Source organism: Orycteropus afer, unplaced genomic scaffold, assembly GCF_000298275.1.
Source record: "Orycteropus afer afer isolate SDZICR_OR568_19922 unplaced genomic scaffold, OryAfe1.0 scaffold00080, whole genome shotgun sequence".
Lineage (NCBI taxonomy): Eukaryota > Metazoa > Chordata > Mammalia > Tubulidentata > Orycteropodidae > Orycteropus > Orycteropus afer.
Genome location: NW_006921667.1, coordinates 4,991,069 through 5,018,848, shown reverse-complemented (window position 1 = coordinate 5,018,848; position 27,780 = coordinate 4,991,069). Strand labels below are relative to the sequence as shown.

Below are 27,780 nucleotides of genomic sequence, written 5' to 3'. Positions count from 1 at the left end.
ATACACATGGACTTCGCCAGATGGAATACACAGGAATCAGACTGACTACATCTGTGGCAAGAAGCCATGGAAAAGCTCAATATCTTCAGCCAAAACAAGGCCAGGAACTGACTGTGTAACAAACCTTCAACTGCTCTTATGCAAATTCAACTTGAAGTTGAAGACAATTAAAACAAGTTCATGAAAGCCAAAATATGATCTTGAATATATCCCTCCTGAATTTAGAGACCATCTAAAGAACCGATTTGATACACTGAACACCAATGACCAAAAAGCAGAATAATTGTGGTATGACATCAAGAACATCAACCATGAAGAAAGACGAGAAAAGAAGAAAAGACCAAAATGATGACAGAAGAGACTCTGAAGCTTGCCCTTGAGCACAGAGTAGCTAAAGCAAATGGAAAAAATGACAAGACAAAAGAGCTGAGCAGAAGATTTCGAAGAGCAGTTCAAGCAGACAAAGCCAATTACTATAATGAAATGTACAAAGACCTACAGTTAGGAAATCAAAAGGGAAGAACACGCCTGGCATTTCTCAAGCTGAAAGACTGAGGAAAAAAATTAAGCGTGGAGTTGCAATATTGAAAAATTCTATGGACAATATATTGAATGGTGCAGGAAACCTCAAAAGAAGATGGAAGGAATACAAAGAGTCACTGTACCAAAAAGAACTGGTAGATCTTCATCCATTTCAGGTGGTGGCATATGATTAAGAACCAATGGTATTGAAGGAAGAAATCAAAGCTGCACTGAAGGAATTGGCAAAGAACAAGGCTCCAGGAATTGATGGATTCCCATTGAGATGTTTCAACAAACGGATGCCCCGCTGGAGGGACTTACTCAGTTATGCCAAGAGATTTGGGACAGCTGCCTGGTTAACTGACTGGAAGGGATCCATATTTGTACCCATTCCAAAGAAAGGTGATCCCACAGAATGTGGAAATTATATATATATAATTATATATAATATATATAATTATATATATATAATATATATATAATTATATATAATATATATAATTATATATATATAATATATATATATATTATATAGCATCGCATCCAAGGAAAATCTTACTGAAGATCATTCAAAAATGGTTGCAGCAGTATATTAACAGAGAACTTCCAGAGGTACAAGCTGGATTCAGAAGAGGACATGGAACAAGAGATATCAGTGCTGATTGCAGATGGATCTTGGCTCAAAGCAAAGAATACCAGAAAGATGTTTACTTGTGTTTTATTGACTATGCAAAATCATTTGATTGTGTGGATCATAAAAAGTTGTCAATAACATTGAGAAGAATGGGAATTTCAGAACAATAAATGGTACTCACGAGGAAGCTGTACATAGACCAGGAGGCTGTTGTTCAAATCATGTGGTTCTTCCCTTTGTTTTAGTTATGTGATAGATGATGTTGATGTTTTTCTAATGTTGAACCATCCTTGCATACCTGCTATGAATCCCACTTAGTCATATTATTTTTTTGGAGTCTATTGGCTAGGATTTTGTTGAAGATTTTTGCATGTACAGTCATGAGGGATATTGGTGTGTACTTTTCCTTTTTAGTAATGTCTTTGCCTGGCTTTGGTATTGTAGTGGTTAAGTTTGTGTGTCAACTTGGCTGGGCCTAGTTGAGTGGCTGGGCAGATGAATGTAGTTATTCTCCATGATGAGATTGGTAATTCCACCACTCCATGGTGGAATCTATTGGAGTAGCTGAGTAGCTACTTTGGGTATGTGATCTGCTTCCCATATATAAGAAACAGCTTTGGGAATGGTCTCTAACTGATGGCACACTTGAACCCTGCATGTAGCCATGTCATTGTTCAGCAGCCTGCCATGCTCTGCTGATCTTGGGACCTTTAATAGACTTGAATTAATGACCTGCATGTGGTTTGGTAACATCACAACTGAGACTTATTATTTGTCAACGCTGGGTTTGTCAGCCTCAGCAGTCAGCAGCTGAGTGAAGAAAAGCCTCCAGCTTCAGTGGGTAGGAGCAGGAAGCAGAACTGAAGCCCAAGGTTGAGGGGCTTTCACCCAGCCCCTAGAGCCTGGCACCCTGAACTCGGACTTAAAGCCTCCAAACTGTAAGAGAATAAACTCCTGTTTGTTCAAGCCAGTCCATATGTGATATATTCTTGTCATAGCTGCACTAGGTAAATAAAACAGTTATCAAGGTTATGCTTGCTCCATAAAATATGTTTGGGGGGATTCCATCCTTTTCTGTGTTCTGGAACAGTTTGAATAGAACATTGAGTAGAATTCTCCAGTGAAACCATCTGGGCCAGGGCTTTTTTTGTTGTTGATTTTATTCTGACCTTTTCAATTTCTTTTTTTGTTATGGGTCTCTTCAAATTTCCCACCTCAGTCTGTGTTCAGTTAGGTTAAGCAGTGTATTTCTAGAAATCTGTCCATTTCTTCTAAATTTTCAAATTTGTTGGAGTATAGTTCTTCATAGTATCCTGATACCATCCTTTTAATTACTGTTGGTTCTGTTGTGATGTTGCACAATTAGTTTCTTATTCATGTTATGTGTATTTTCTCCCTCTTTTCCTTTGTTAAATTTACCAGTGGTTTGTCAATTTTATTAATCTTAAAAAAAAAAAAAAACTGCTTCTAGTCTTGATTTCTTCTATTGTCTTTCTATTTTCTGCTTCATTTATTTCTGCTCAAATCTTATTTCTTTTCTTCTGGTAACTGGAGGCTTTCTTTTTCTTTTCTTTTTTTAACTGCTCTTTTTCTAATTGTTGGAGATGTTGGGTTAAGGTGTTGATCTTGCCTCTTTTTTCTTTTTTGAGTGTGCATTTGTTGCTATAAACTGGCCTCTGATCACTGCTTTTGCTGTGTCCCAAAGATTTTGGTATGTTGTGTTCTCATTCTTATTTGACTCAAGGAATTATTTTTATTTCATTTTATTTCTTCTATTACCCAGTTGTTTTCAAGGAGGGTGTTATTCAGTTTCCATGTGTTTGCTCCTTTTCCACTGGTCTTCCTATTGTTGATTTCTAACTTTATAAAGCATTGTGATCTGAGAAGATGCTTTACAATATCAATGTTTTTGAATTTTAAGGCTTTCCTTGTGGGCTAACATATAGTCTATCCTGGAAAACATTCTTATGTTCACTAGAAAAGATAGTTCTGATGCTCTGTAGATGTCTATAAGGTCAAATTGGTGGACCATACTGTTTAATTCTTCTGTGTTGTTGATTTTCCAGTTGTTCTATCTTCGGTTGAAAGTGGTGTATTAAAGTTTCCTACTATGACTGTGGAGTCATTTATTTGTGTTTTCAATTCTGTTAAAGTCTGATTTATAAAGGCTGGCGGTTCAAACTCACCAGCCGCTCCTCAGAAGGAAGGTTGGGCAATCTACTTCCATAGTGATACCACATCGGAAACCCAAGGAAGGGTCGCTATGAGTCAGGACCGATTTGATGGCAGTGAGTTTGGTCTTTGGTTTGGTCATTGGATGCACAGATATTTATTATGGTTATGTCCTCTTGTTCAATCAATCCTCTAATCAATATTTAATGTCCTTCCTTGTTTCATATGGTGGTTTTTGTCGTAAAGTCAATTTATCAGAAGTTAACATTGCCATTCCTGCTCTTCTATGGTTGCCATTTGATTGATATTATCTTTTTCCAATCTTTGATTTTCAGTCTATTTTTGTCTTTCTCTCTAAGGGGTATCTCTTGTAGAAAGTATATTGATGGGTTACGTTTTTTTATCCAGTCTGCAACTGTCTGTCTCTTGAGTGGTGCATTTAATCCATTGACATTCAGTGTAATACTTGTCACCAAGTATGAATTTGTTGCTGGTGTTTTTTCATGGTGTTGCTGATTTCTTTGTTCCACATAATTTTCTGTGCTGTGCTCATTTTGTTCCTTCATTGCTATTGTTTTAGTAATTTGCTAAATATTTTTGCTTGTCCTCTTTTTTATTTTGATCTGAAGGTTTATCATTTTTCTTTCAGATTACCCTGTGATTTAAAATTTTCTTTCCAAGTTTAGAAGTCCATTCTATGTTGCAATTGTCTTGACTTCCTCACCATTTAGAAGTTCTATAATTACACAATTTTTTCCCTCTTTTTGGTTTGTAGTTGTCCTCATTTGCCAATTGATGTCTCTTGTTCCATGTTTACAATCTTGTAGGCTTATTTACTTTGGATGCTTTCATAACTGTGGTTTCTGGGTTATGTTCTCATGTGTGTTAATGGTCAGTTGTTGTTTGCTGTTGTTGGTTCTTTGTCAAAAGAACTCCCTTTAGCATCTCTTGTAAGGTTGGTCAGGTTTTAACAAATTCCTTTAATTTCTGCTTATCTGGAAACGCCCTAATTTCACCATCATATTTGAGGGACAATTTTACCAAGAATATAATTCTTGGTTGGAAATTTTCTTCTTTCAGGGTTTTATATATACCATCCCATTGCCTTCTAACCCACATGGTTTCTGCTGAGACATCAGAGCTTAGTCGCAATGGTTGCCCTTTGTAGGTAACTTTTTCTTTTTCCCATGCTGCTTTCAGAATTCTTTCTTTGTCTTTGGTTTTGGTGAGTTTGATAATGATATGTATTTTATTGTTACCTAGTGCCGCTCTGACAAGAATACACCACAAATGGGATGGCCTTAACAAACAGGAGTTTACTGTTACAATTTGGAGGCTTTAAGTCCAAGTTCAAAGTGCCAAGCTCTAGGGGCTGGATGAAAGCCCCTCAACCTTGGGCTTGCCTCCTGTTCCTAGCCCACTAGAGCTAGAGGGTTTTCTTCACTCAGACAGCTGCTGGCAGGCCATTAATTTAAGTCCATTGAAAGTCCCAAGGTTGGCAGAGGGTGGCAGGCTGCTGAACAACAACACAGCTACATGCAGGGTTCAAGCATGCCATAAGCTAGAGACCATTCCCAAAGCTGTTTCTTATATACAGGAAGCAGACCACATCCCTAAAGCAGCTACTCAGCTGCTCCAGTACATTCCACTATAGGGAATAACTACATTCAGCTGCCCAGCCACTCAACCAGGCCCAGCCAAGTTGACACACAAACATAACCACCACAATACGCCTTGGTGATTTTCTTTTGGGGGTCTATCCTATGTGGAGTTTGTTGGACTTCCTGAATGGATATATTCTCATCTTTCATCATATCCGGGAAGTTCTCTTCCAACTAACCTTGGACAATTCTGTGATTTTATTTTTCCCTTTCTGTTCTGGAATTCCGAATACATATAGGTTATTCCTTTAGATAGTATCCCACATGAACCCTAGGCTTTCTTCATTTTGTTTTGATCTTTTTTCTGATTGATCCCTTTCCAAAGAAACATTGAGGTACTTGTCTTCAGTCTCACTAATTCTGTCTTCTTTTGATTCAATTCTACTTCTTTGCCCATTCAATGCGTTATCTATTTCTGAAAAGTCAGTATTAATCTTCTGGATTTCTATCTGTAGATTTAGTATCATTTCTAATTTTTCCATTTTGTCATTTTGTTCTTGTATTGTATTTTGATATTGTTCTATGGTTTTCTCTGTGCTTTCAATTTTGTCAGTGTTTTCCTTGATCTGTCTCTCAATCCATTGAAGGTATCTAAATGTAATTCTTTTGAATTCCTTATCAGGGATTTCCAATGCTGCTTCCTCCTCAGGGATGTGTGTGTTCTGGGTCTATATCCTGGTCTCTTGTTTCTACTGTTTTATCTTGCTGCTTTGTGTGGACTGTGATGGTCTGTTGTCTCTGAGATATTATGACATTTTTGTGTTTATATTTCATTGGTGATTATATGTTGGAGTGATTTGTCCAAGATTTTCATTTTCTTTGTTTTGTTTGGATGTTATCTGAGTAAGCAGGGTACTGTGCTCTTCTATTTGCAAGTTTGCAGCACTTATGCACTCACCACCTGTCTCTTTTCCAATTGTCAGCCTCCTGTATGTCAGTGTTATCCTCAGCAAACAGAGCCCATTCTTAGATGCCTGAAATCTGAACAAGAATGGTGTCACTTGAAATATCCAAACTGGCCACCGTTTGTAAATATTCAAAATGGCTGCACTCTCCATACAGCCAAAAGTCCACAGTTCAATTTGTCTCCTTCTTTGCTGTTTCCCTTTTTAGTCATGAGCCACCAGCACAGTCCTCCATGCAGCCCTTGGTGAGCAGGGCCAATTTTTAAGGTAATTCTCAGATCCTAACACCTCTTGGAAATATTCAGGCTGTCTGTGCTGTCAGGATAACTGATAGTCTGCAGCTCCATTTGTCTCTTTACTCACTGTTTTCATTCAGGTTCTTCTACTAGTCAGTGTTTAATTCACTTCTGTATATCCTTTCTTTCAAAGCTCAGAGCTCCAGGATTAGCTTCTGTATCTATGTCAACTGGTTTATCTTTTCTTTGTTGAAGAGGGTCTGTATAGCTAGTCTGCCTATTCCACCATCTTACCAGAAGTCCCTTATACACTGTTTGATTTCCTGAGTGCTGCTTCCATGGGTGTTGATTGTAGATCCAAGTAAAATGAAAATCTTGACAACTTCATTTTTTCCCCCCTCTCATCCCTTCCCATCTATGGTAACCAAAAAGAAAGTTTCCTTCCATGTATAAACCTTTCCTTGACTTTTTACAATAGTGGTCTAATACAATTATTTGTCTTTCTGTGATTGATTCGTGTCTTCCTTTTACTTTCACTTTTCCTCTGAATTTTTATATTAATTTTATAACCTGTGGAAAAACTCTGATCTGTACAATGGCTACCAGTCTCCAAAGATGCTTACCACCACCTCCTCTGCTCTATGTGACTGTCACTCCACCCTGCTGTAGATTTAGGTCCATTCCCCAGTCCTTGAGTCCAAGCCAGTCTCTGACTAAGTGATACTGAACCAGCCCCTAGGCCAGGACTTGAAGAGGATTTCCCTTTTGGAAGCCCTCTACCAGGAAAGAGTTCTAACTTTCCTGATCCCTACACCCTGAGTGGAGGCCCAAATCAGCCACATTGCTGGAACACACAAAGGGGCACCATAGCTGTAAAGCCTTCTGGGTCCCCCAGCTCAGCCAGCCACCAGCTGAGTGTAGCACTTAAGTGGCCCGGCCACTGCCAGGTAACACAGAAGAGTCACCCAGTAGAGCCCACCCCACACTGCAGACACTAGAGAAGTAAGGACCACTGTTGCTCCAGGTCACTGGGTTTTAGAGTGGCCTACATGCCTCATTCAACACCTGAAGCACACACTTGACCAAGTTCCAATGTGGAGTTCAGGAGGCCATTGGGACAGGTGGGTCCCCAACAATGACAATGGTTAGACAAACTTAACGAAGGAAGGGAAGGGAAAAGGTAAGAGGGGAACAGGCATATGTGGGCATGTGTGTGTGTGTATGTATGTGTATGTTTGTGTGTGATGTGATTATAAGTTGGATTTCCCTTACTTTTTAACTCAGGAGTTAGAAAACTCTTATCTGCAAGTACAGTACCACCCCTTCAGGTTTTGAATATTTATCACTACTTCAAAACGAAATAGAGTTTAACTGAAAAAATGATGTCTCGACAATATTAAGGAAAAATAAATATACTACCTTAATTCCACCTCCCTGACAAAATGATTTTGATTTTAATTCTCTCCCAGTCATTGTCTACAAAAATAGTTTATAAAGTTGCAGTCACATAATAATAGTAATAAGTAACAATGTCAGTAAAATCTAAAACTCTTCTGTTGGCCCTACACCCATGCCCCATTCTGCTCCTACTTACCCTTCCCTCCCTCTACCTTCGGATTCATCCACCCAGGTACACCATGGGAAGTGGCTACCTCAAGGCCTTTTGCACCTGCTGCTCCCTCTCCAGGACCCCTCTGCCCTCAGATCTGGAATACTCTTGCTCATTGCTACTAGAGGCCTGTTCTGGCCTCCTTACCTACAGTAGACACCCTTCTCTTCATCCCATCTTTCCCTGCCTCACATGTCCCCAAACCTGAGTCAACCGCCATCTGACTGGTTAGTTTTGTTTACTGACTAAGCCCCCTCTCCAACACAGGGGTGAGAGCAAGTGGGAAATTCCCCTGGGGTCGGGATCTCTGGGAGTTGGAAAGCAGAGAAAGTGCTAACACTATCAAAACTCTAAAGACAAGTCCACGCTCAGAACACACACAATCAGTTATACCTGCTAAAATTAGGAGAAGGGGTGCTGCTTGGGCTTGTCGGTGCTCTGCTTCATGCTGCTAGTGTCACTTGGTGCAGTCTCTCCACAGGCCTACTATTAAGCACAACTGCTTAGACTCCAACAGGGAAGCACCCAGCCAATCTTTCCTGACTCTCCAATCCACTCTCCACTGCTGCCAGCGGAAGCATTCTAAAACTCAAATGTGAATACAAAAATAATGACCCTGACCCTGACCTTTGCCCTCAGCTCTGACTCAGGAAGGGGTGTGGAACTTCTGGGGAAAACAAGAGGCACACACAGGCCTAGGGCCATCCCTATGCCTTGCCTAACCCAGAGGCAAATCATGGGTACAGAGAGGAACCCTGCCTCTACCCCCACACAGCTCAGTTGTGACACCCCCCCCCCACCTGCCCAACACTGGCATTTCAGGCTCTGCAGCCCAGAGTCGAGCAGCTCACCCACTTAGTCTCCCAAGACCAATGAAAGACACCTGGACTCCACATACATATAATACACTTCTCACTGTAAGAAAGCTCTGAAAGCATCGTTTTGTTTTTGACAGCATGTGTGTATGAAGAGTTCATTTAATTTACTATAATTGTGATTTCCTGACAATCACCATGAGCTCTTGGGAATTCTTCCAAAGTGAAAAACATTTAATGGGCAAGTTATCACAAGAGGGACAGGGTCACTTGGTGAAGAGATTTTTTGTGCAGATTAAATTTAATCATCAGGAAAGAGGGTATAATGTCACCTGCACAATGTTCTTAGTTATATGGTCATTTTGATGGTGACTTTTTTTCCCAAAGTTTGAGGCCAACATTTCCCTCTAAGACCCAAACTATGTTATTCCAAGAGCTCACAGATGCAGGAACGATTCCCTTCTACCCCTCCCTGAGCAGCTTTAAAAGCGGGACCCCCATTACCATGGTGATGCCAAGGCTCCAGACATCAGACTTGACATTGTAGCCCTTCTGGTTCAGCTCTGGGTTGATTCTCTCGGGCTATTGGAGAGATGATAGGTGGTGATCACCCACTCTAGCATGAAAGGGCCCAGAAGGGGGCATCCAAGGCCCCTGAGCTAAATCTTCTTTCCCATTCCCCCAAGCTGAGGGATCATGCCACCTCAATTGACAGACATAGAGACTGAGGTCAGTAAGGAGCAGGGTAACATGGTGAGAACATAACCTGGTTCCCAACTCTGCCTAGGGAAGGGGCTGTAGGACCCATATCCCTGGCACTGGAAGAGGGGCAGGATCCACACAGCTCATGAGAGAAGTGCCTCCCTGTGTAGGGGTCTACGTGATTTACCATCCAAACGGGAGCAGTTTGGAGCACAATAATGACTTCGGTAAGCATGGACTGCTTGACCAAGGTGACTCGCACAGGGCCCAGTGGGTGGCAGCACTTACAGCCATGTAGGGCTTGCAACCAGCATCCATGGTCTTAGCCACAGAGTCCACCAAGTAGCCGCTGATCCCAAAGTCACACATCTTCACATGGCCTTCCTTGTTGATGAGCACATTGGAGGGCTTCACATCTGTGGGGACAGAATGGGTTGTTCTGGCTCCTGTCCACAGAGCCCTGGTGTGGGCATGGTGCCTAGCTGTGCTGGATCACAACAGGCTCTATCAGCCCAGGGGGCAGACATCACTGACAGCCTGTCCACAGATGAAGACCCTGAGGGGGTGGGAGGCTGGTGTTACTCATGTCACATAATGGGTGGTGGCACAGCCAGGACATGAGCCAGGTCCCTCTGATTCTACCACCACTGGGCTTAGGAAGTCAGAGCTCCTCCCTGGAGGCCCCAAGAGGTACAGACAGTAATGTCCAAGTAGTACCAGATAACAGAGGAAGAAAAGAGAAGAGAAAGCCCTGGACTGGGAGTTGGGCTCAGCTCCCAACCCCACCAGGCACATCATGTGTGAGTCTCTCTGAGCCTATTTACTCATCTTGACAATCGGGAGACATTCACCCACCCAGCAAGCCTGGGCAAGATTATGTACACTAACAAGATTCGCCTACTCCTACAACATTCCCCCCATGAGCCACCCTAGTCTACCCCAGCCCCTACCTCCATTAGCTCCAGTGAGGCTCCTACCCCTTCCCCCTCCCCATAAGGCCCCCATGAGGTCTCTCCTTCATCCCTACCCCCATGAGACCATGTGAGGGCCCTTCATGAAGCCCTTCTCCCAACCCACACATACCTCTGTGGATCACGGAGAGCTTGCTGTGCAGGTGCTCCAGGGCCCTCACGATCTGCATTGGGGGACAGATGAGGGCTATTTCTAGTATACTAACAAGCACAGAGCAATCACCTTGCCCTATGAACTTGTCTCCTCTCCTCATGCATACACAACCTGACCCCTAGTGCCTGGGCTGCCCATTGTCAGGGCAACCCTGGTACAGACATGATGGCCATCTGTCTTTCTCTCCCTTGTTCCAGGTCTGCTGGGTCTCAGGTCTAAGTTTATTCAGGAATACCCCAGCCTAACATCCCCAGAGTCCCAGATCTGTGATAGCCCCAGGGCCATCAGCACTCCAAGGCTCTCCTCAGATAACCTCAGCCTATCTGCAGCCTCCTGCTCCTCTTCCTAACCCTACAGACCTTCCACAGACATGGGCACATCAGGATGGAGAGTCACCAGTTACACATTTCCCTTTTACTTTGGCTGCTGAGATGCTCACTCTCTTCTGGAAAATTCAACAGCCTCAGCAGGCATGTGTTTTGGATGCTAACCTTGCCCTTATTCAGTTTATCTTTATCAAGTTTTTCTCTAGTCTTGCTTGTATCTCCCCATCCCTATGAGCTGCCTAAGGGTATTTTGAGAAGAGGAAGCTATAAATACTCAGGTCCTTTTTGAAAAACTTCCTGAGCCTGGGAAACTAGGACAGGAGGCCTGGTGGGGCAGTGCTTAAGTGCTTGAATGGTAACCAAAAGGTCTGTGGCGATTCAAACCCACCAGCCATTCTATGGGAGAAAGATGCAGGGAAACTAGAGAAAAAAACATGAAAATAAGGAAACCAGGACATTCCAAGCCTATGTGGTCCCCTGGTCAGCCAGCTCTGTGGCTGCTGGGGCAAGGGTTGGTGCCTCCAACCCCAGGTCAGACCCACGGCCACTTACCGACACAGCAATCTCCCCCAGAATGTCTTCTGGAATTGTCATGTTTTTATCCAGCACCTTCCGGTAGAACTTATCCAGAGAGGTGTCCATGAGTTCCATACAGATCCACACATCACCCTGGGGATAAAGACTAGGGGTCAGTTCAGGCTGACTCTGCCCTCTACCAGTCCCAGGCCCCCTTTGGTCATAGTCCCCCATCACTCAACCCCTACCTTTATTGAGCACCACACTTAAGTCCTTCCATCCTGCTCTCAAACCTTCTCAATCCACCTGCTTCTCTCTGCGCTGGGCCCACATTATCCTCTCTGCTGCCTCTTATCTTCCCCATCTGATTCCTAATTCCATGGAGCTTTTTGGGGAGAAGAAAACACAAGCCTATCCTGTCCCTCTAATAGGGGCTTTCAGGGCCAGTGAAGCAGCTCAGCTGTAGGACCTGGCCCTGCAGCCCCTTCCACTGCCGCCACTGCATCTACTACATTCCTAGTTCCAGCTCAGGACTAAGGACCTTACCCTGTACCCCTTCCAGAGGCTCCTACACTTGCCACACCTCTCACTCCAGCTCAGACCCAGGACCTGTCATATATCCCCTCCCACTGTGGCCCCTGCATCCCTCAAGCCCCTTAGTTCAGACCTGATGGAAACAATCTTAACAAGCCCCCCACACAGAGCATTTCTTTTGGGTTAGGCCCATGCTACATATATTGTGGAGAACAACTTTAGGTGGAATCATTACTGGCTTCATTTTATAGATGGGAAAACTGAGGCACAGAGCAGTAGCCAGAGGGGGAGCCAGGAATCTGACTCCTAAGAATCAAGGGGTTCTGCATTTGGGAGGGCAGGGACTCTGTCATCCACGCTGTCCCAGCACCCACATGCAGTAAGTTTACTAAGTGGCCAAAATGATGGTGATAGATTGCAGGCTAGACAGATGGTGTGTGATGGGGCAGGTGAGTGGGCTCCAGCCTAGCCTCCTCCCCTCACCAGGCCGCACCTCTCTGAAGAGGGCCCCGTAGAAGGTGACAGTGTAGAAGCAGTCAACTGTCCGCATGTTGATGTCCAAGTCCATGAGCAACCGCTTCTGCTCCTGCGAGTTCACGGTGGCTCGAATCCGCTGTGAAGAGTAGGGGGACACAGCTCAGGGAGAGATCTGCACCAAGGGCCAGGAGCCACAAGTGCTGAGAGCCATCACCCAGCCTGCCCTGGAAAGGTCTGCCCCATCACTGGTAATGATGCAGGGCAGCCACACAATCAGAAGCCACCTAGGGCTCAGTGCCTGAATGAAAAACTAATGGCCTATAGGTTTATGTCAGGCTCAGCTCCCACTCCTCCTCCAGGCAGCCCTCCCAAGTAACTCCCAACTCCAATGCTCCCCAGCAGAGCTGGGCCAGGGTATGGTCTGCTCACTTTCACGGCCATGATGGTGCCACTCTGGGCATGTCGCACCTTCTCCACTACCCCATAGGCTCCACGGCCCAGTTCCGAGATGGTCACCAGGTCATCAGCCTCCACCTCGAAGTTCTTGGGGGACAGAAAGGAGAGAAAGTTGGTGGCAGTGCAGTGGAGACAGCTGGGAAAGTGGAGAGCTTCCCAGTCAGTCAGGTCTGGGTTCAAACCTTGAGCCAGGCATGTCCTGGCTACACAGCCCTCAGAGAGTAACTCAACCTGTCTGACACTCACACTGCCCTCAGCACAATCAAAGGACCTCGGCAATGTTTAAGTAAGGCAGCCCATGAAATAAACTAGCTGGAACTGGGAGCTCAAAACATGACCTTCCCTCTTTCCTCCAATCTTAACACAGACCTTCAAACTGAATTGTTCCTTCAACCAATATTTACTGAGAACCTGCAACATGTGAGTCCCTACTCTAGGCACTGAGACACACACAGAGAAGAAAACAAAGGTCTTGTCTTCATGGAGTGTGCCCTCTATGGGGAGAGACAGGCAAAGAAAGGACAAGCAAACAGCTGAAGAATGTCAGACATAGTAAGCCCTAGGGGGAAGGGAGCTGAAGGGATCGATACAGAGCAGAGGCTTCAGAAGGGGGTCTTCTGCCTGCAGAACCTCAGCCCAAGCCATGACTCTCAGTCATTGGCATCTTTCCACATCAACTGGAGGCATATGAATGAAGGGAAAGAAGCCAATTCAAAAAGGCTACACATTGTGCAATTCCATCTCTATGACTTTCTGGAAGAGGTAGCAACCAGGCACTGAATGGTACAAACAGTTCATGCATTCAGCTGCTAACCAAAAGGTTGGAAGTTCAATTCTACCCAGAGAAACCTCAGAAGAAAGGCCTGGTGATCTACTTCCCCAAAAGCAGACACTGAAAACCCTACAGATTCTTAGGGAACACTACAACAGTTTATGCCAAAAAATTAGATAAACTAAGAGGAAGTGGACAAATTTCTTTTATTTTTTAAAAAAAATTTTATTGTGATTTGGATGACAGTTTACAGAGCAAATTCATTTTCCATACAGCAGTTCACATACACTTTGTCTCATAACATTGACTGCAATTTCCCACAATGCAACAGCTCCCCTCCCACTTCTTCCCCATAGTTACCTCTTCCCTGTGTCCTTCCCTCCCATGCACTCTTGCCCCCAAGCTGTCTCCCTATGCATACACAGCCCTTCTGTTCTCCTATGATTGATCTCTCCAAGAAGTGTATCTACCTAATGTATCTACCTAATGTTCAGCTCATATGCCTATCTTTGGTTTGGCTGGAAGCCACAGGAGTGAGTTCAATCCCAGACCTGAAGGGCAGCTAGGGGCCATAGTCTCAGGGGTTCCATCAGGCTCTATCAGACCAGCAAAACTGGTCCCCGTTTGTTTGTTTTTTTAATGATTTTTACTTTTGCTCCACATTGTTCTCCCACTCTATCCAGGATCTCCTACATAGATCCCCCTCTGAGTGATTGACAGTGGTAGCTGGGCACCATCTTGTTCTTCTGGTCTCAGAGTCATAGCTGAGGATCGCATTATGTACCAGTCCCTTGGACTGATTGTTTCCATGTGTCTTTGGTTTTCTTCACTCTTCTTTGCTCTAGATGAGGAGAGACCCATTGTTGCATCTAGATGGTCACTTGCAAGCTTTTAAGATCTCAGTTGCTACTCACCAAAATAGATGCAGAACAATGTTTTTGTGTAGTATGTTATGCCAATTGAGCTTGATGTGCCCTGTGACCATGGTAAATGGACAAATTTCTTGAAACACATAAACTCCCTACACTGACTCAGTAAGTGAATCTCAACAAACACATAAAAAGTGAAGAGTAATCAAAACTCTCCCAACAAAGAAAAGTCCTGGACCATGTGGCTTTACTGGGAATTCTACCAAACATTTACCAAAAAAAAAAAAAAACATAACTCTAATCATACTGGAACTTTTACAACAGAAAAGGAAGGAAGGAAACACTACATAACTTATTCTATGAGGTAAGATTTACCCTGATACCAAAGCCAGACAAAGACATTACAAGAAAACTATAGATGAATAATCCTTATGAATACAGATGTAAAAATCCTCAACAAAATAGTAGCAAAATAAATCTAAAAATATATTAAAATGATTATATAATAATTGAGATTTATCCCAAGAATGCAAGGGTAGTATAGTACAACAATAGAAAATCAATCAATGTAATATATCACATTAATAGAAGGGGAAAAAACCACATGATTATCTCAGTTGATGAACAAAAGGCATTTGACAAAATTGAACATTATTTCAAGATAAAAACACTCAACAATACAGAAATAGAAGGAAAACTCCTCAATATGATGAAAAATATTTCTAAACACCTTATAGCTAACATCATATTCAATGAAGAAAGACTAAAAACTTCCCCTTTAAGATCACAAACAAGACAAGGATGCCCACTCTCACCATTGCTACTCAACATCATTCTTGGAATTCCAGCCAGAGCAATTAGGCTTGAAAAAATAAAAGGTATACAAATTGGAAAGGAGGAAGTAAAACTATCTGGTTTCACAGATGATACAATCTTATACACAGAAAAACCCAAAGAATCCACAAGAAAGGTATTAGAAGTAATAAATGAATTCAGCATGATGGCAGAGTCGACACACAAAAATCAGCAAGAGCAAGTGGAAAAGGAAATTGAGGAAACATTACCATTTACAATAGCATCTAAAAGAGTAAAGTACTTAGGAATAAAGTTAACCAAGAAGGTGAAAGACAGCAGACTATAAAACAAGACTCAAAGATCTCAAATAAGACTTAAATAAATTCTACCATCCCTCTTTGTAGACATGGAAAAGCCAACCTCAAATGTATATGGAAGGGTGAGGAACCCATAAAAGCTAAAACAATCTTGAAGGAGAATAAAGCAGGAGGACTCACATTTCCTGATTTCAAAACATACTATAAAGCCACATTAATTTAAGCAGCCTGATACTGGTATAATAATAGACATATAGACCAATGGCATAGAATTGAAAGTTCAGAAATAAATCCATACATCTATGGTCAACTGATTTTTGACAAAGGTGCTATGTCTATTCAGTGGGGAAAGAAGAGTTTCTTCAACAAATGGTGCTATGAAAATTGGATTTCCATATACAGAATGAATCAGGATCCATGCCTCACATCAAACAAAAACCTATTCAAAATGAATCAAACACCTAAATTTTAAAACTAAAACCATAAAATTCTTAGAAGAAAATGTAGGAGTAAAGCTATGGAACCTAGTTTTTAGCAACAGGCTATCAGCTATGACAAGAAAAACATGAGCTGCAAAAGACAAAAATAGATGCACGGGAAGGCATAAAAATTAAATACTTTGATTCATGAAAGGATTTATGAAAAAAGTAAAAAGATAACCTACAGATTGGGAGAAAATTTTGGGAACCATATATCCAATAAAGAGTTTAATATCTAAAATACATAAATATATGTAAAGTATTTTATATGCATTTATATAGTATAAAATATATAAAGTATTTCTACAACTTAACAAGGGAGCTCCAGTGACACAGTGCCTAAGGCCTTTGACTGCTAATCAGAAGACTGGCAGTTCAAACCCACCAGCCACTCCTCAAAGGTGGGGCAATCTACTCCCATACAGGTAACACCTCAGAAACCCAACGAGGGGTCACTATGAGTTGGCTCCAACTCGATGGCAAACACAACAACAACTTAACAGTACCCACCCGGTCTCCTATGGTGATGAAGGTCCGGGAATCCAGGTTCCGGGGAGGCCTATGAGGAGGAAGAAAATCCTATGAGCTCAGAAAGTCACACACCCTCTAAAAGAAGAGCAAACTGGCCTGGGGGAACCAGAGCTTTTCCAGAGGCCTGAGGGAGGAGGCTCTGGTCCTAAAATCCCTTCACTTCACAGTCCTCAGCATCAACCACACATGCCAGGTATAAGGCCTGAGTGACTCACTCAGGGTAAAACCCCACCCAGCCACCCACACAGCACCTTGTTTCCCTCTTCTATAGCAGGGAATTGAGAAGTGGGTGGGACCACTCATGAGCCCCGACATGGCTGCCTGCACAGGACGTTCCCTGAGGCTGAGGCACAGCCCCCTCGGGATTCCTCTCCAGGCTGAGCCCAAAGGAGAAACACAGACTTACGTAGGGTTGGGCACCGGGGGCTTGGATACACAGGATATACGTAAATCCTTCTTCTTCCTAGATTTTCCTGAAGGAGAGAGAAGGTGGGCATCACATTAATTGCTCAGTCAGTCAACATCCCATAGTCCTCCCAAAGATGGGCAATGCTGGGACACAGAGGGTACAGGCTCTGGCCCTCAACCTGATCAAGGTCAGTGACGTCAGTGCCACGATGGGCACCCCGGTGGCTCAAGATGAGACTGAGTTGAGTCTTTTTTCAAAATAATTTACTCTGTTGATGTTGAGAATGTACACAATAACATACACCAATTCAAAAATTTCCACACATACAACTCAATGACATCTATTACATTCTTCAAGTTATGCAACCATTCTCACCCTCCTTTTCTGAGTTCTTCCTCTGCCATCAACATAAACCTACTGCCCCCTAATGTTCCTTTCAAGTGGTTGTCAATTTAATCCCATGTAGATAGAATTTTTAAAAATATAATGCACAAAGCAGACATTCTTTACTAGTTATGCTAAACTACTCTTTGGTTTTAAGAAGACTTTAAGGGATATTTTTGGTTGAAGGTTTAAGATTTAAAGATTATTTTACAGCAACAGTTTCAGGGGTTCATCCAGCCTGCATGGCTCCAGAAAGCGTGGAATTCATAAGCATCTGAAATTCTGTATTTTTCCCCTCTTGATCAGGATTCTTCTAAAGAATCTTTGATCGAAATGTTCAGTAATGGTACCCAGGCACCATCCAGTTCTTCTGGTCACATGGCAAAGGAGGCAGTTGTTTATGGAGGCAATTAAGTATACACTCCATTTCTTTTTCCTATTCCTGACTCTCCTTCCTCTTCTGTTGCTCCAGGCAAATAAAGACCAATTGCTGTACATTGGATGGCTGCTTATAAGCTTTTAAGATCTCAGGCACTATGCAACAAACTAGGAGGTAGGACAAAAGCACTAACTAAACACAGTATTAGGCCAATTGACTGGGATGTCCCATGAAAAGGAACTCTGGTGGCACAGTAGTTAAAGCATTCAGCTGCTGCCCAAATTCGAACTCACCAGCCACTCCATGGGAGAAAGATGAGGCAGTCAGCTTCCATAAAGATTTACAGCTTTGGAAACCCTATGGTACAGTTCTACTCTGTCCTGTGTAGGGTCGCTATGAGTTGCAATCAACTCAATGCCAGTGGGTTGAGTTTGGTTTCGGTCTCACGAAACCATAACCTTAAATCTCTCAACCAAGAAACAAAATCCCATGAGGTGTTTGGTTGTATATAAGCAGCCTCAGCAGCTACCTTCTTTCTTTTTTCTTTTCTTTTTTTTTTTTGGTAAATCTATCATACTTTTGTTAATTAACTTTTATTGAGAGTAAATATATTAATTAGTTGTGCAACCTACTTTTAATCAACGTGATTTTTCCTATTGCTATTGTTATGGATTAAGGAGCTCTGGTAGCACAGTGGTTAAGGCATTTGGCTGTTAACCAAAAAAGGTCAGCAGTTTGAATCCAACAGCCATTCCATGGGAGAAAGATGAGGCAGGCTGCCTTGGAAATCCTATGGGGCAGTTCTACTCTGTCCTATAGGGTGGCTATGGGTCAGAATCGACTCAATGGCAATGAGTGGGTGTTATGAATTGAGAATTGTGTTCCCCAAAAACATATGTTGAAAATCCTAACCTCTATTCCTCCTATTTGGGAGTAGGTTGTCTTTATGTTAATGAGTCAGGATTAGTGTAGGGTGTGTCTTGAGTTAACTTTGACATATAAAAGAGATTAAACAAAGCAATCAAGTAAGAAGAGATGGGGAAAAGAGCCATACGAAGATCACCCAGAAGCAGAAGCTCAAAGAGACATGGCTCTTCCTCCAGAGCTGACAGAGACAGAAAGCCTTCCCCTAGAGCTGGTGCTTTGAATTCAGACTTCTAGCCTCCTAAACTTTGAGAAAATAAGTGTCTGTTTGTTAAAGCCACCCATTTATGATAGCTCTGTTATAGTGGCACTAGATAACTAAGAAAATCATAAACCAAAAACCCATTACTCCATAAGCAATAAAACCCCTTCTCCCATTTCCCCTCTCTCCCACCCGTGATAACTACTACTAATAAATTTTAGTCTTTATACATTTGCCTGTTTCTGTTTTGGTTTGTTCGTTTAATTTAAGTGAGGTCATACAATATTCTCCTTTTCTGACTGTAACCTGAGTCTTAAAATGTGAAGCAGGGAGACGTACAGATGAGTAAGAGCCAAGAACAAGGATACCTGAGGGACTGTGTAGGGGCCAGGGCTAGAACCCAGGATTGACACCAAACAACACTTCCTCTGTGCAAGCTGGGAAGGCCCAGACCAGCAGCTCTATGTAGCTACTGAGATAGGACTCCCAGCCACACCTCTCACCACAATTCCCCAGGCCACATAGCCAGGCCAATACTGCACACCTTCCGTAGCCTAGCACATGGCTTCAGTGAGTAGGGCCAGTCAATATGGTCCAGGTTTGGGGCCAGGTCCCTGCCCTTTTCACTGTATAGCACTAACGCCTAAAAGTCACAATGAGCGTGGAAAGGGGGCCTGAGGTGAGCCCCCATGGAGGTCTTGGCTCTGCCATTCACCAGCCTCAGTATCCCCACCTGTCTCATTGGATGGCTGGAGGCCTTAGCAGACACAAGCTAGGGTACCTTGGCCACCCTGGGCTGTAGTAGGTGCTAGGTTGTGTCTTGATCCCTCCAAAGCCTCAGGGACTGGACAGGGGCTGGGCATGTCTGTACCCCACTGTCCATGCCCTGCAGGATTAGCTGAGGGGGCTGAGGCAGCTAAGGGAGTATCCCCACGCTGTCTTGTAAGGAGGAAGCCGGGAGCCGGTAAACACAATGACTAAGAACAAGTCTGGGAGTGCATGTAGAGTCTCAGATCCAGATGCCCCCTGCAAGTGGCTCCATCCCCAGGAGGAGTGACTTGCCCAAGGCCACTTAGCAAGCTGACAGAGCAGAAACTCAAGCATGCTCCCTGACACCATCCAGAGCAGAAACAGCCCTATAAACCATGTTCTCACAGAAGCATCCCCCCAACCCCAACCTCCCTGTGCCCCCAGCCCCATAGCCATGCCAGCCACCAGGGATCTATGAATAGCCCACATGTGACCTATAGAAGCTTCATGGAGTTCCTTTGAACCGAGCTCAGATGTGGCCTCTGCCAGTCCCAGCTCAGTGGCCAGGGCCTCATTTCTGGACTGGGTTCATGGTGCCCACAGCTCTTAGGCCTAGTATACAGGTAGGGCCCAGCACAAGTAGGTAGTTGGAAGCATAGTCCTCTCCTGTCCTTGGTACTGTGATGGGAAACGTCACTTGCTACTTCAGAGAAGAGAAGACCCAGGCTTAGCTGTCCCCAAACCACCAGGAAACAAGACAGCTCCAAGAGGCACCCCTGGGGTTTCCAGACACCAGGTCCCAATGCTGTGTACACAGCCATGGCACTGCTAGGCCTTGCCTCAGTGGCCAGTCAGGGCCTGATCAGACTATGCCAGCCAGTGTGTGAAGAGCTGTGGGTGCTGGCCTCCTCACCCACTGTCCATTAGAACAGATGACCCACTCACCCCATCGAAGTCACTGGGGCTGCATCAGTAGTGACCAAGGCCCCATGGGGCACTTTGCCAGCTGTTGGAGGGAGTAGGTGAGGCTACCATGGAGACAGCCCAGAAATAGGCCACAGCTGCTACTAGTGTTTGCCACAGATGTCAGCTGGCTGGGCCACCCAGGGCTGTCCAGGTATGCCCAGGGTGGTGATAGTCACCAAAACAAACAGAGATTTAGCAGGCTACCACAAGCAAACCACAGCAACACATGGCCTTGGCTCATAGGACACCCAGGCAGGCAAGGGCAGTGCCAGGCATCCATGTGTCCTCAAGCTCACACCAACTTCACAGCAGTCCCACAAAGAAGAAGCAAGGACACTGAGAGGCTGAGAAGCATACAGCAGCTGACCTAAAGCTACACAGCTGTCACTGTGTGAGAAGAGGAGCCCAGATTCCCATAAACCCACCACTCCAAACCTCTCCTCAGATGTCCTTAAGTGAGACACCTTCCTTCCCACCTCAGGGTCTTTGTACATGCTGTTCCTTCTGCTGAGAAAACTCTTCCCTGGTACATTATTAACTTACTTTCTCAGAGAGGCTTCTCCTGACATCCCAGCTCACATAGTCCCCTGGCTACCAGCTCTCCCTCACCCTGCTAGTCTTCTTCATGTCATATGCAATAGTCGCAATTCCATAGTTATAGTCTGAGAGAGGCAGCCAGCAGATGGCCTCCATTCACATGGCATCTCTGTTGCGTACCCTCGGCTGACCACTTCACCCCTCTGAGCGTCAGTGGCCTCCAATGTAAATGAGGATAACAGAGCTGACTCCTCTGGGTTTTGAGGTATGGTCAGTGAGCTTACTGACATAGTGACTTAGGGAAGTCCAATCTGCAGAAGATGTAACTGGCCATGTGCAAACTTGAAGTTCCTGAGATAGACCCATGTCCTCTTTTGCTTATCCCCTTGGCAGCTACAGGAAGGAAGTGCTTTTATGGTCCTGTTGTGCTGAGAGGGTTGAGGTGGTGGTGGTGATGGTGGTGGTAGTGGTGGTGGTGCATGACAAGATCACACAGTGAATATACTGTAGACAGCAGACATGAAGACAGGTTCATCTGGATTGAATATCCAAGCATCAACAGAAACAGGCCTCCCGCCCCCAAAGGTCCTATGGGCCTTGCCCTGTGGCTTAGAAAGGAGATCTGGAAAGCAGCAAGAGGGGCACTCTCACTGATAGAGCACCTACTATATGCCAGGTCCAAAACATGCCTCACCAAGTGCAGACCAAGCTGCACCACCAGAGAGTATATCTGGGCCACACTTGCTCTTCCCTCTCTCACCAGCTGCTTGTTGCCCATCAGGTCAGCTAAGGCCCCAGCCCTGCTCTCCCTGCACAACCTGGGTGGGAGAACTATCCTCTGGTTCACGTGAAGGCATCCAGCCCTCATACGTGCCAAGGGTCCAGTGGTTAGGCTCCAACACTGTAGTGATCATTGGCAAGGGCAAGTCTGCCCCCTAGAGAGAGAGGCAATGTCTGGAGATTGTTTGGCTGTCACTACTAGGGTTGTGGTCCTGGTACTTAAGGGGTACCAGCTAGGGGTGCTGCTAAACACCCCACAATGCACAGGACAGCCCCCCACAGAAAAGAATTATCTAGCTCCAAATGTCAACAGTAGAATCTGGTCTAACAGGAGACATAGATTGGAACAAACAGCACACAAGTTCACAAAACAAACTCATACAACACTTACAGAGAATTCCCAGGGGACTAAGCATGCAAAAGGAAAATGATGTCGGGGACAGGGATGGGTAGAAGGGCCCTCTCTGAGGAGGTGAGAGTTTAATGGAGGCTATCTAGTAAGAAGGAAGCAGCCCTGGAGAGATTCGGGATGAGGTGCAGAGGGGACAGCTTGTGCAAAGGCCCTGAGAGCAGATGGTATCTGAGCCAGGAAGTGGGATAAGGGAGAGTGGCACAATGACATTGGGAGCCAGTGAGTCTGTTATGGGGAGTAGTTAGCAGCCTCCTCTCAGCAGACAGGCACACAGACCACCAAGTGAGCAGTTTCAAGAAGAGCAAAGGACATCCTTTGTCTCCTTGGCCATACCTCACTGGACTGAACCCTCTGTCATCCTAGGTGCTGGACACAGCGTCTAGCCTATGATGACCTGCTCTTTGGAGGACAATTTTGATCCCCAAACTGCCCAATTTCCTTGACCCAGAAATTCCACTTGAGGGAATTTATCCCTAAACTATGACTCTCACAAGAAGCAGAAAGTAACCCTTTCAGCAACTTTATGAATTATGTACTAATATGATCTCCATTTCACAGATGAGGAAACTGAGGTCCAAGGGTTATAAAATCTAAAGATAAGGATAGGTAGAGAATTGAACAGAATCTGGGTCATCTTCTCAGTGGAATGCCAGGGTATGTGCTCCCTAACAGAGATGGACTCATCTCCAAGGCATAATAAGAGAAAACAGGAAGGAAGAAACAAGTAAATTGTATGAAAGAAAATGCTCATCTCTGCACAGAATATTCTGGCAGCAAGAAATTGCTTTTTCGTACCTTTAAATTTTCTAACCATGTGTAGTATGTGTCATTGCTGTTGTTGGTTGCCATTGAGTCAATTCCGACTCTTAGCTAGTAATTGAGCACTTAATGGTTGGCATCACCCTGAAGCTCCTCCTACTTAAAATACAAGTAATTTAAATATAACAGGTAAGAAAAAAAAAGGCCCTGTTCAAACCTCATGTCACAGGCACTGTGGTGGGTCTGGGCTGCAGTGTACTCCTTCACCAAAACTCACTCTATGTCCCTCCCTGGAGCCAAAAGACCTATAGGCCTGCTCAAAGTTGGGTGGTCCATCAGGGGTTGTCCCGTGCAACACCTTGGAGGCCTGAGAGGCCAAAGGCTCACCCAAGTTCATACCTGAGAGCAAAGTAGAACCAAGGATTGAGCCTGGGCCCTGAAATCTGGGCCATTACCTCTCCTCTAGAGAACCAAACAGGGGAGTGTCTGGATCCACCCACCAGCAGGGGCCAACTAGAAGGGAACAAGAGGCATGGGCATGGGGACTAGAGACCTGCGCTGCTATGTGACCTTGGATAAGCTGCTCGCCCTCTCCGAGGCTCCATTCCACTTGGAAGTTCTAGGGAGGAGAGAGAGAATGCAGCGGTGCTGTGGCCTCGGGGACTCTGACTCTAGGCCTCAGTTTACTCCCTGGTAACCACAAAGGTTCACCTGGCATAGAATAAGTGTCTGATCAGGGGCTGCCCAGAAATGGGGCTCATACAAGGGCTCACTAGTGCCAGAGTGAGGTTGCCCAAGTCACTACAGGCCACCCAGGAGCACAGACAAACCCCAGGGAGGACCTTGGCATGTACAAAATAGCAGAAGCATCTTTCCTTAACAAATGCTGTTCTTACTTCTGTTTTTATCATTAGTATTGAAACACAGGGCCTATGGAATAAATCATGAAGAATGATTCCCAGCGGTAGGCAGAGATGCGACCACATAGCACAGCTCCAAGTTATCAGCACTGGATGCCTTTGGTGGCCCTGCACCTGATGAGTCCCACTACTTCTCACACTCAGCATCAGCTGGGAGGGAGGTAGGCATTACTCATTCCCTTCGTTCGGAGGAGGAAAACTGAGGCTTGGGAGGTGGGCTGTGGCTTGCCAAGGTCAGAAAGAAAGGGTAGAGATGAGCCTAGAGGCAATCCCTCATGCTGGAAGTCCTGAGGCTACCCAGCAAGCCCATCAACCCATCCAGGGCTAACTACCCAGGATGGGGCAGCCTCCAGCCCACCCCCAAATCAGGCACCCACTTACTGCTGCACAGCACATCCCTTAGCTCCCTGGTATTGTGGGTGACCTCAAAACCCCATGTGACATCTAAAACCTTCCCCAACCGGGACCAAGAGCCTGGCATGTCACTCTGTATCCAGGGGCTCAGGCAACCCTTAGTGGTTATCATATGGAGTGGAGATGAGGAGAGCTGGGAGCATGGTGTAGCACATGAGCCAAACACTACATACCTCCTGGGGCAACATTCATGTAAACATGCACTGGCACATGATCTGAGCCAGCTCCACAATCAGTACTTCCTTATATCACTTCACAGATGCCTTGCGACGATCCTGCAGTTTAGGTCCTGTCATTACCCCCATCATAAGGATACAGAAAATGAGGCAGACAAAGGTTGAAACAAAAGGCTTAAGAGCAGACGCATGGCCCACCTGCTCCCAGCTTGCTCCAGCCCTGCAACAGTCCTGCCCAATGGACCACTGCATGGACATAAGCTCTCAACTACAATAACTAAGTAGAGGCATGAAAGGACTGGTGTGTGGGGGTAGAGATGCACATCTGGGGGCTTCAGGACCATAGTAATGTTCCATTTCTTTCATATGCCAGGTACTGGCACAGAACTCACTTTATTTTAATTCTTTAAAACATAGAGATATAACTCAGAAAGGGATTAGTGCAGGAGATCCTGGATAGAGCAGAACAAAACTCAAAATCATAAAACATAAAAAAAAAGACTAGGTTTACTGGTCTGATAAAGCCTGGTGAGACCCCCTAGACTATGGCCTCTAGTTACCCTTTGGGTCTGGAACTGAACTCACTCCTATGGCTTCCAGCCAAACAATACACAGGCATATGGGGCAAACATTTACATCAAGTAGACAAGCTCCTTGGTGCAACCGTGAGAACAGGAGGGCAGAGTTTGCACAGGGAGATAGCTTGTGGGGGGTGGGTAGTGCATGGGAGGGAAGGACACAGGAAAGAAGTAATTACAGAGAAGAAGTGGGAAGAGAGCTGTTACACTATGGGGAATTGCAGTTAATGTCATGAAACCAATATGTATGAAACGCTGTATAGAAAATGAATTTGCTCAACTTTCACCGAAATCACAACAAAAATCATTGTTGTTGTTATGTGCTATTGAGTCAGACCCGACTCACAGGGACCCCTCCTTGGGTTTCCGAGGTGGTATCACTATGGAAGTAGATTGTCCCATCTTCCTTCTTATATAACCAAAAAAAAACCAAACTCACTGCCGTGGAGTCAACCCAACTCATAGCAACCCCTCCTTAAGTTTCCGAGGTAGTAGTAGTATCTCTATGGAAATAGACTGCCCAACCTTCCTTCCAAGGAGTGGCTAGTGGGTTTGAACCGCCAGCCTTCTGGTTAGCAGTCATATATATCTAGATAGATATATATGAAATAGATATATATATGATATATACATATATTATATATATATATATATATATAAGATACATTATGTATGCACTGTTTTGGTGTCTGTGATATATTTACAATAAAAATAAATATTAGACAGCTCCACTTGCCAGGGCTGCATTCAGCCAGGTGTCTGAGCAGAGACAGCTGACATAGGGAGGGTCAGCTAAGCCACTGGCTACAGGAGGAGCAGCCCCTGGAATGCCAGTCCAGCCCATGGCACCCCAGAGAAGCCCTGGGGCAGGGGGGATGGGATCACTCCTGCACCCAGGACTGGGGTGGGGGATTTAAAGGAACACTCTCAGGATGCTACTGTTCCTCAGCTCTGCCCAGGGTAGACTTGATGCTCTCTACAAGAAGCACTAAGCGGGCATAGCAAGGTATAGTTGGGCCCTGGGGAGCTGCAGGCCCAAGTTAGGTGTTGAGCTCCAGCCAGGTCTGCAAACCTCCCACATCTGCTGGGAGAGGGGTCCTTCCAGGACATCCTCCTTCTTGGCCAGCCTAGCATCTTCTGACACTCCTATCTAATGCCACATGACTTGCTTTTGCTCTCAAGCAGGGACCCATAGCGCCAGGAGTTTCTACCACATCCTGTCGCCAACACTGAGCCTGGTACTAACTGAGGGCCCAGAAAGTTTTCCCTGTGCTTGTCCTCTCAGAGCCACCCAGATGCTAGAGTTTGGCTGCCAGCAAAGACAGGTGGAGCTGACTGAAGACAGAGTTGGGAACCTCAGTTCCCACAGGCCCTCCAAGAAGGCCAAGAAGCAATGGAGAGTCCCAAGTCCCAGAGTGGGGACTCATGAGGAAGAGGCCCTAGAGCCTGGTAAATTCTGGGTGGCATTCAAGAATCCCACTGTCAGGGAGACCCCGTGCCTACAAATGCTATTCACTCATTCCCAAATGAATGGTGGCAGCATGCTCATAAGAAGATAATAACAGATGCCATCATCCACTTGACAAACACTATCTCTGATCTTCACCATCACATTGCCAGGAAGAGGTATTTAGTGTCACTTTACAGAAGAGGAGACTGAGGGTCAGAGAGAGGACACAACTCCCCTAAGCAAGGTTGCAGTGCAACATAGCAGGATGCAAATCTGGCTCCATCTGCTCCAGAGCCCAGGCTATGGCCCCACTTCATGCCAACTATGATGCTCCTCAGACAGGAGCGTCCTTGCTGTGCCTGCCCCTCAAGACCTGGGATGAAGCTTCTGTACCAATCCTTGGGGGCACCAGCAAGAGGCAGGTAGGCCCCCAACCCATTCTACAGGTGAGGAAACTGAGGCTTTTCATCTGTAAGCTAAGCCACACACAGGGGACATAAGTCATTTGCAGAGACTACCCTCAACTTAATGTGTCCAATTCATACATCTGGGATTTGGAGTAGGCTGAAGCTTCTAACTTTTTGCCGTCATTCTCTCTCAGAGCCCACCTTGGTCCATGGCCCCCTTGTACCACTTCTGCTTCTTGCCTCTCTGGCATCCCAATAGCTGTCAGAGCCTCAAGGAGTCTCCTGGGCCAAAAGCAGTTAATAGTTGCCACCATTGGCTCGGTGAACAAGAGGATGCAAAGCCCCTTGTCTAATGAAGGAAGCCTTTGGGTAGAGCAGGTATGGCTGGGAGGGTCAACCTGGTGGTCCCAGTCCAGCCAAGGCCCAAGCAGGGGTCATCTCTGAGTGAGGCATAAAGCCCCTCTCCCACTGGGCCTTTTAGTAACAGCCGGCTGGCTGGCATGAGCAGGAGGTGACTCAGCACCCAGTGCCCAATGACTCACCCACCGGAAGCTTCCTACTACCCCAGCCCAGCCTCTCCCCACAGGCAGCTGAGAACTTTGCTCCCTTCAAACCCAAGCTTAGGCTGGATGATAAAGTTTCCTGTGCGTCATGCCAAGGGTGGGGGAAGTCCCTACAGTGCCACCCTCTCATCCATAGGGGCAGCAGCTAGTGGCCACAGCAAGCAGGGTGTTTCCTGCAGCCTTACATCCCCATTAGGAATCTGGGGCAGTCTAGTTCCACCATGCTCTTTGTGGATTTTAACACAGAAGTGTCCACCACCCCCATGGCAGCACTCAGGGGTCAGGGCTCAGAGTCCTGTGCTTTGAACAGGTTAGGT

General features: G+C 45.2%; 1 protein-coding gene across 1 annotated transcript in view; it reads right to left on the bottom strand.

Moving 5' to 3' along the window:
• Positions 1–27,111, bottom strand: part of MAP2K3 (mitogen-activated protein kinase kinase 3) — a 44,702-nt gene extending 17,591 nt beyond the window's left edge. The window contains exons 1-9 of the mRNA XM_042781031.1: positions 27,102–27,111; positions 16,860–16,926; positions 16,433–16,481; positions 12,664–12,777; positions 12,251–12,370; positions 11,260–11,376; positions 10,340–10,391; positions 9,545–9,672; positions 9,059–9,136 (exon numbers count right to left, since the gene is read on the bottom strand). Coding sequence (XP_042636965.1) covers positions 9,059–9,136; positions 9,545–9,672; positions 10,340–10,391; positions 11,260–11,376; positions 12,251–12,370; positions 12,664–12,777; positions 16,433–16,481; positions 16,860–16,926; positions 27,102–27,111 — 735 coding nt within the window. The remainder of the gene's footprint in view (positions 1–9,058; positions 9,137–9,544; positions 9,673–10,339; positions 10,392–11,259; positions 11,377–12,250; positions 12,371–12,663; positions 12,778–16,432; positions 16,482–16,859; positions 16,927–27,101) is intronic.
• Between the last annotated feature and the right edge of the window lie 669 nt (positions 27,112–27,780).